The sequence below is a fragment of the Phocoena sinus genome, chromosome 5, assembly GCF_008692025.1.
Source record: "Phocoena sinus isolate mPhoSin1 chromosome 5, mPhoSin1.pri, whole genome shotgun sequence".
NCBI lineage: Eukaryota > Metazoa > Chordata > Mammalia > Artiodactyla > Phocoenidae > Phocoena > Phocoena sinus.
This window is the reverse complement of record NC_045767.1, coordinates 20,026,224-20,035,646: the sequence shown is the minus strand read 5'-3', so window position 1 is coordinate 20,035,646 and position 9,423 is coordinate 20,026,224. Positions and strand designations below refer to the sequence as shown.

Here is a 9,423-nt window from a genome sequence, read left to right as displayed (position 1 = left end):
TGAAAGACAAAGAAACAGTGATAGCTACACACACACACTCACACACACACACACGCACGCACGCACACAGAGCAGAATATTATTCATCCGTAAAAATGAACCTCTTGCCATTTGGGACGACGTGGATGGATCTTGAGGGAATTATGCTCAGTGAAATAAGTCAGAGAGAGACAAATACTGCACGATCTCATTTATATGTACAATCTAAAAAGCAAACAAACAAACACTAATAGAAAAAGAGGTCAGATTTGTGGCTCTCAGAAGCAGGGGTGGGGAGTGGGGAATTGGAAGAAAGTGGACAAAAGGTACAAACTTCCAGTTATGAGATAAGTAAGTCCTGGGGATGTAACGTTCAACGTAACTATACTTAAGACTGCTGTCTGGCCTTTTGGAACTTGTTAGGAGAGAACCCTAAGAGCTCTCACCACCAGGAGAAACGTTTTCTTCTTTTTTTTTAATCTACATGAGATGATAGATATTTGCTAAACTTACTGCGACAATCATTTTTCAACATACATAAGTCACGCCGTTATGCTGTGCGCCTTAAACCTGTCAGTGCTGTATGTCAATTATATCTCAGCATGCGGGGCTGGGGGCAGTAGAGGCAGTTGATTCTCAACTTGGCTCTGCATTAGAATTGCCTACGGAGAGCTTTTGAAAAAAAAAATAGCATGTCATATATACACACACATAATTTTCAAAGCTCTCACGGTTATTCTGATGACCAGCCAAGCTTGTGAAAAGAACAGTATCACTAATTAAGAGTTTTCAGTAGGAGAGGAGTCCATTTATTAAAATGTCTTATTAATAGCAATCACTTGCTTTTAAAAACATACATTTATAAGGGAGTAAGTGAAAAAAGGAAATTGACACCAATTCAAGAAGCAGTTTGAAAGCAGAAAACTGAAAGGTAAATATTAGAAGAGAGAAGCCGCTTCTCTCTTTTTGCCTCTATATTGCCTGCTTTTTTATCTCAAAGAAGGTAGTAGATAAAAACAGGAAAAACAAGTTGTAACAGGAAAGTGAAAAGTAACACTCTGAAATTTTAGGTTAAGTTTTAAAATCAGCTTTTCTACTAAGCAACTAACATAAGCATTGCTTTAATTGATGCCCACATAAACACGCCACCAATAAATCAGAGACCCCCTTCAACTCTTCCCTCATTCCACACTGCACAGACATTCATTTTGCATGTTGTATTTCAAGCTTTTCACCCAAAAGCCAACTATAAATTCAGTTGTCAACTGACAACACTGTCAACCGACTAGCTTGAAAAAACATATCATTGTTAAGTAGGTAAATTAAATAAGTTTTCTTTAGACATACACCCACACGTAACTCAGGAGGAAGGAAACGTTTATTATTCATTAACCCTTTGAATGCAACCTCCATAATGTTTCAGGTTCAATTTAGTAGCAAACTTGATTAATAACATTTCCAGGAGTTCACAATTTCAAGGCTAAGGTTCTGGTTAAGGTAATGCGGTTATCAATTTAATATAAATGAAGTTTTTAAAAAAGGCTGAAAGCAGTCTGACCTCTTAAAGGAAAATATAAATGATCCAGACTTTAGTCTTAGTAACATAAGTACACTTCAGGACTACGACAGTCAAAGAGAAGGATTTTAAGTGAAGATCAGAAAGGAGCACTACTATTTTCTTCTACAACATATATATTTTGGTCATAGCATGCTGGCATGAATAAGGCAACGTGCCACGCGCTGGCGTGCAGGAAGTGCAGTGAGATGCACTGCAGGAAGGCAGTGGTGACGGTGGCAGGCACGGTGCAGGGTCTCTCCCCAGGCGCACGTCAGTCATCTTCTCCACAGAGCAGCAGGAGGGCTTTCTTATAGTCCCCAGATGTGTCCCCCTGAAACCCAAATGTACTCCGTTAACCCCCATGACTCACAGAAAATAAAAAACTAAGACATATCTGGCAACAGGTTTTATTCACATGACGTTTCCCCCATGTGGGTAATCTCTCTGTGAGTGCCTTTCACAACAGGAATGCTTTACAGAGAATTTCCTACTGACGCAACTGATGCTTAACTTTCTAATTTTACCCCTTAAAAGCACAGTTCTACCTAAGACAGTGAAGTATGTTCTTCCCTCTAGTAACACAGAGAACAGGGAAGCTTTTACAGCCATGTTCAAGTCAGGGTTTCTAAACGAACTCTGAGTCTCTCATCACAGCAGTCCCTAACCTTTTTGGCACCAGGGACTGTTTTCACGGAAGACAATTCTTCCAAGGACCGGGGGGCAGGGGATGGTTTCGGGATGATTCGCGGGCATTACTTTACTGTGCACTTTATGTCTATTATTATTACAGCAGCTCCAACTCAGACCATCAGGCATTACATCCCGGGAGTTGGGGACCCCTGTCTTGTCACATAGCATATGGCTGGCTATGGGGGGCAATGCTGGGACCGCCTGGCTGTTACGGCTTTGCCTCAAAGACAGAAGGGTTAGGTACATTTTGCCTCTGCTTGTGTCACGCACAGATGTGTGGGATAAGTTAACGTTTCAAGCTATGAGTCACTGGGAGAACTCTCTAGTACCCTTCAGCCCAGCACACCACGCACACACAAAGCTCAACGCTTTCTCAACTGAGATGCTGCTTTGCATACAGCCCACATTCCCCTTTATCAAAGAGAAAGACCAAGACAGAGAGACAAAAAAAGACAGAAAGGCAGACAGAGGGAGGGAGGGAGGGAGAGAGGAAAAGAAAGAATGAGGAAGTCAAAAGGCCTTAAGCCAAATTTAATTATAGGCCACAGTGTCCCTTGCTTTTAAAAGGATGAAAATGACAGTAATACTTAAGCTCTTTACTTACTCCTGATATGACCTGGTTGGTTCTTTCCTGAACTATGAACCAATACCAGAGATAAGGTGATAACAGACAATAAAGAAAGAAAACACTGATATGAAAGAAAGGAGAAACTAATAAAGACAGCTGGAACTGATAAAAGGCAGAAAGAACCAACATATTATTACCGTGGACAAGACTGGGTTTAGTGAGTCATCTGTCACCACTACTAAATAATGCTTCCAAGCTCACCAGGAGCCTCGGCCTTCACCGAGAGCCAGTCTTTCACTCAGGAGCCATCACCCGTACTTCAGGGGACATTACGCCAAACTTTGTAACTCACAGCTCTAATCGCGTCTCTAAAACTCTAAACTTAACACAGGAATTAGGTTCTCCCACCCATGTCTTGCAAGCTATGCACTGGTCTGCTGTGGATTTCTAAACATTTAAAGAAAGGTTCTACTACCTTAATCATGGAATAAAGAGAGGTGGCAAAATTCTTCCTAAACTCCTTCCTAATGTTAAACAGATCGATCTCACTTCTGGAAACCACAACTCTGATGAGGGTATGATCATCTGTCCCAGCTCCCTTTAAAAAAGAACAAAAGAGAGGCACGTGTTTAAAAATGTCAATTATAACATCAAACTCCCCTGAGTTGGGGTGAGTCAATAAAGTAAAACAATTTAGTAGAATTGAACTACCTGTTTTAAGGAGGAAAAAAGCCTCAAAGTCTATCATCTAAAGCATACTAGAGAGATAAATTAATTAGATAGAAGATTCAAGGCATGCACTTACCTTCATAGCATAGTAGAGGGTTTCTGCAAGGTAGGCAGGTATACTGCGAATGGATTTTCACTACAAAAATAAGTAATATAATGGTCACATGCTATTCTGATGTGAAAAGGATAAAGTAATTAAAATCAAAGCTGCCTGACGCTTATAGCTCTACTTAAATACAGTATGAAAGTAACACAGGCTCAAGAGCTGCTCATTGGCAAGCTGCTCTGATCTCCTGACTACAGAGAATCTCCATAGATACTGGCTTGAGTTTTCCTTAGAGTTCTGAGTTCTACACAGAAAGGCACGTAGGACAGGGGGCGGCAAGTTTTTCAGTGCCCCTTTCTTCTATGAGCACCTTCTCGCTGTAACAGTTTTTGGCAAGCCCGGGCTGTTACGCCACAACCTTCTTCATCCCCAGTAAATTATACAAACCTCCTGGGAGTTTTCATTCCAATATATTCAAGCAAATAATATAAGATTACTACCCCATCTAATCTGACAAACCTTAGACTATCTGTCTGAAATCTTAATATAGGTATTCCCTCGTATTCTGTTGATATAACGTCCATGATTCACACAGAGCAGCACGAGACTCACCCATTCCGGTAGAAACATCCAGATAAACTGGTAACAGAAAAGAGTATCTTCCCCGAACACGCACATATCTATTGTATGTTAGGGCTCCTCAGAACTCAGTCTGCTTAGCTTCAGAAACTATCATAAAAATTCCCTAATATATAAAATAACAAATCCTTGATTGGGGGCAGTGTGTTCTTCTCCAATGCTTAAGAAAACAGCCACCAGGAACTAAATCTGTCATAACTTTTATGTGTATTCTATATGAAGGGGTCATCTAAAAGATTTCTGTTAAAATTCATTAACTGTGGACTCAAATGAAAGGTTACTGTTAGTGCTGGTACACGCACACATTTAGCTTATTCTCCAGAAGACAGAGAGCACAGAAGCTTCAGCTCAACACCAAATACTCAGAACAAACAGCAGACAGAGGTTCACTCCAAACCCATATGAAAGCTGGACCACAGGGAACTCACAAACTACATTCTCCCTGGAATTTGGTGAGTACGTAATACGACAATAAACTGCACAAACTCGTTTCTCCAATTTTTCCAGGTTATTCTGAATATTTAGCTAAAATAAATTCTAAACTATTTACTCAGAAAATAACCACTATCACACATCTTCCATTATATCAAAGATACTTATTCTAAATCAGATTCCAATTTCTCAGTCTGCTTCAAAACTGTGAGGATGGTATTCTAAAGAAAGTTAAATTTCACAGATATCAGAAGTAACATTTGCAAGCCTCTGAGATTACAATGCCCACATTTCAGGTTCACAATGAAACAGTAATACTTTTAATGCAGCTTCAAAATGATTTTTAAACAATTCTCTTAATGTTTCCATAAGATTAAATGAAATAACCAGATATTTCACGTATTTCCAACAACAAGATAGATTTTGAATTGGAAACTTAGGAGTTTGCTTCACCCAAATATCATGATAAGCTCTTTTATAATAAAGAAATAGATGGTTATTTTCAGATACAGCTTCAACTGAATAAAATACTTTAACTCTTAACACCATGAATATTATATACATTATAAAATTACCTACCGACAGCAAGGAGCAGTTGTTCCAAATTACCAGAAGTCTCTCGGTCAATGGTTTCTTCAATTTGAAATCCTGATATAGTCATGTATTTGTCAAACACTAGAAAACAGGACAACAATTTATGAATCACATAAGAATCACTCTTTCCAGAAAGATACTTCCTCTAACCAGGCACTGTCCTACCAAACACAAATCTCCCCTTTCTCCTTGCTGACAGACCTTGATTTTGTTCAGAGCCTCAACGTGCCAAGCCCGAAACAATGGATTCTAAGTGTTCTTTGTTCACTCATTTCCCAGCCCTCCTTACTGGTTATAACCAATGAGATCTAAAGGGGAATCTGTGGGAGCGGATTCTGAAAAACCTTTCTCTTTCCCAATTAAAAGTAATAGACAGATATGGTGAGTTTACCCCTTTCTTTTCTTCTTGCTGTGAAAATGGCTGGTATGTTTGGAGCAACAGCAGTCACAGTGTGACAACGAGGTACCGAACATGAGAAAGAGAACCAAAGCACTAAGGACAGCGGAGAAGGAAAACAGAAAAGAGCCTACGTCCTGCCAAATCAGCCAAGGAATCTTACCTACAGAAAGCCCAATATTAAAGCCACTATTAGTAGGGTTTTCTGTCACTTGCCCGTGAACTTATTCCCACTTGATACCACAAGTACTGATGAATGCCCAGAAGTGAGCTCTTAGGTACCACTATCTAAGAGGAAATACTTGCAGTGAGCTACAGCTCAGTGATTTGTCACTGTGAGTAACAATCTAGAGGCCTATCTCCCTCATCACCCTGATAGCAAAGAGTGGACTAAGGATCTCTAAGTTTTGTAATAGCTACAAGAGAAGCAGAGAACTGTGAGATTTCTCAAGGTCACCAAAAGGAAGAAATTTAAAAACTGATCCATTCAGCAAGAGCCTGTTATGCAGCAGGTATTTTGGCACACTGACTCTTGTACTTTCAAAATTAATCAAAGTACCATACGTACCCATACACATTTTTATCACTCACCCCTTCTCAAATGAGACACGCTTCGTGTTCCAAAGATAGTAATAAACTTTTCTTCATCTGTTCCCCATTTAAGTTCTCCAGCCTGAAACAAAGCCTGTGAAAATTTCAACCTCAGTTAAGAAATCGTTCTCCCATCTCATGTCCAGGTTCTTAATCACACTTGGGTTTTACTCCCCGAATATGAATTTGCCTGATTCATCATCTTATGTTTTTCAGTTCTGATGTCTCCTACTCTGAAACTCAGCTCACTCAGTCTGGGGCTACTTGGGAGCTTGCCACTAAACTGTGGCAAAGCAATAAAGCAGAGCAATGGTGCCAGGTTAAATGTCCCCAAAATGTCTACCATGACTTCCAATCATTCAGGAGCAATGATGTGGTTGGTGGAAAGTTCCGATTACCTCACTGCTGATACATCCATTTACAGACTGGGAAAGTTTAACTAGGAGCTAAGGGGTCTGCGTTTTCTGTTTTGCTTGCTCTTTGTAGCTGTTCAGTAATACATGATAAAACTCCATATTCTCTCTTTACAACTGAAATTTAACCAATGCTAGCTACAAAAAGTTTTTCCCATTTGTAAAAGAATCACAACCGAATTTTTAAAACCATTGTTAATACAGCACAGTGCCTGACATACAGCAGGCACTTAACATATACTTGTTGAATGGTTTGAGTGTCTACATTTACCTTTTTACATGGAAAAGAATATATGCTTTCCAATGTCCATATCATTGCTGAAAAAATTATATACAAACATCATCATTGAATCTGAGTCCACTTATTGGGTTGTAGATTATTTATTAAAACCCAAAGCATCAATCTTTAAAATGTCTATACTACCCTTTTAATCATTTCAAGGTAAGTATACCTATTAAAGCAAGCCAAATGCAATTTGCTGAGACTACTACTCCGAGCTGCCTTTACGGCCACAAGTGGCAAAACAAATGATACGAGGTGATCAAAGCAGTGTTTGGATGTAGGAATTTTGATCACAGTATGTTTAAGAATATAGACTACGCTACTACAGATCTATTTTGTATTACACTTCCAAGAGAATCATTCTCTATGCTCATATTGAAAAATTAATTTATTTTAATGATAAAAATACACAACATCAATCCTGGTCATTGCGAGCATGCTCTTCAAAACTAAAAAGAAGGGACTTCCCTGGTGGTCCAGTGGCTAAGACTCCACGCTCCCAATGCAGGGGGCTCGGGGTTCGATCCCTGGTCAGGGAACTAAGATCCCACATGCTGCAACTAAGAGTTCGCATGCCACAAACTAAGGACCCCGGCACAGCCAAATAAATACATAATAAAAATATTAAAAAAAAAAAAAAAACTAAAAAGAAGTGTTACTACGAAAGTCATGCAAATATCTAACCTTAGAACTATATCAGGGTGCGTACACCTCTCTTAAGATAAATCTTTCGTAATCTAATTACAAAAATTACACATGTTCATTGATAAATTTTATAAAAACAGAGAAAAAACATAAATAAGGAAATTTAAATTACCAAGAATATCAACATCCCAAAGATACTGGCTACTACCTCTAGTATGTTTTCCACACACAGATGAGATATACGTATACATTAATGCCTAAAAAGTGGTGAAGGGCTCATCCTGTACAATACTGCAAGCGCTGCTGAAGCCTCCTTTCTTACCAATTGTTCTATATTTCTAGGGATGTTCTCTAGTAGCTGTAGCAGTTGTATGGAAAAACCTGGTGAGTGTGGCTACTTTTAACTATAATCTCTTAATTTTCTTGGAAGAATTACGTTTGGGATCATACCTAGTCTCAAACTACTACTAACTGAATCATATGCAATGATAATGACGGTATCATCATATAAAGCAATATTTTAAAAGTCTTTTGTTTTGCCTTGTCTTAACGTTTAAGGGTTAAATGAGGCTGCCCAAATATCCACGGAGCTCTTCTGGATGAGGGACCCTCACACCTCCTCACCCTCCCCCTTCCCTTCAGAGGGGGCTTTACAGTTTTAGCCAAGCAGTTTGATAACCTCTGGTTCAGTGCAAAGTACAGAGGTTTTGGAATCAAAACAGAACTGGTCCTGTCCTATCTGTGAGTCTTAGATGAGTTACTTAATCTCTTCTTGAGCCTCAGTGTCTTCACCTACACAGTAGGAATAATATTTCTATAGAGTTATTAATGGAGATTATATAACTCACATAATGAATGCACTGAACAGTGTCAGGCAATCAATAGCAGGTACTCAATAAGCATTGATTCCCTTCTCCCTCCTTCCTTTAAGAGTTCAACTTTCTCTCCAGAGAAAGCATAAAACAAGGATTTGGTAGGGCAGAAAGTAAAATCAGTTCAACGCATTAAAAATGTTAAAAAGTTAAGTGAATTAACTACAAAATGTTCAATTCCCAGGTGAATGACTCATTGAGGCTTATCAAATCCCTGAAATAACAGGAATCCTCTTAGTGCCAGGTATCAGTAGGGAAAAAAATTCAAATGCTTATAAAAGGGCCCCTTAGTTGGATGACTCTCAATTAAGAAATCTGAAATTCCCATCAGTGATAACAAGCCCAGGTACCCTTGCTACAAGTATAAATGGGGTGTGTTCCTTTTTTATAATGCTTGAAAGGGTAATTGTTTTCAACAGGCTGAATTAATTAATAGAGATTTTTATGAATCAAAGATCAACAGCCAGTCTGTATTCTGTGTTGTCCCTGGTCACTGAAAAGGTAAAGAAAGCCTGGATACTGTTTTCAGGGGTATGTTAAAGTAACTTCGTAATTCAGATGTACCAGTTTCCCCTTCAGGGTTCTGAATGGTCATATCCCCTGCAGCAGAGGTTAAGTGATGCCTATACAGCCTCAGTACTCAAAGTGCGGGCCCCAGGACCGGCACGGGCATCACCTGAGGGTCTTGTTAGAAATGCAGATCCCAGGCCCCACCCAGACCTACTGAGTCAGAATCTGTAGTTTAAGGAGATCCCCAAAGGATTTATATGCACATTAAAGTCTGAGAAGCACTGCTCTACAGTGAGTGCTCCAAGCAGAGGAAATCAATGAAAACCCGAGGTACAAATGTACTGTTCCCGTTCAGTAGCCCTCACGCTGCAGCAGTGCTCTCATCACACCACCAGCTGTGCTGGGAAACCTCGCCCACCCACCGCCCGCTAATGCAGGCCTCACTGCAGTTCGTCTGAGACTATTAAGCTGCTCCTT

General features: G+C 39.6%; 1 protein-coding gene across 3 annotated transcripts in view; it reads right to left on the bottom strand.

Moving 5' to 3' along the window:
* Nucleotides 1-1,339: 1,339 nt before the first annotated feature.
* ANXA5 (annexin A5) overlaps nt 1,340-9,423 on the bottom strand; it is a 31,672-nt gene continuing 23,588 nt past the window's right edge. For all 3 annotated transcript variants that reach the window (XM_032633388.1, XM_032633387.1, XM_032633390.1), the window contains 5 exons: nt 6,224-6,317; nt 5,221-5,316; nt 3,601-3,660; nt 3,271-3,393; nt 1,340-1,868 (listed from right to left, as the gene is read on the bottom strand). In XM_032633388.1, the coding sequence (XP_032489279.1) occupies nt 3,377-3,393; nt 3,601-3,660; nt 5,221-5,316; nt 6,224-6,317 (267 nt within the window). In that variant the 3' untranslated portion in view covers nt 1,340-1,868; nt 3,271-3,376. The remainder of the gene's footprint in view (nt 1,869-3,270; nt 3,394-3,600; nt 3,661-5,220; nt 5,317-6,223; nt 6,318-9,423) is intronic.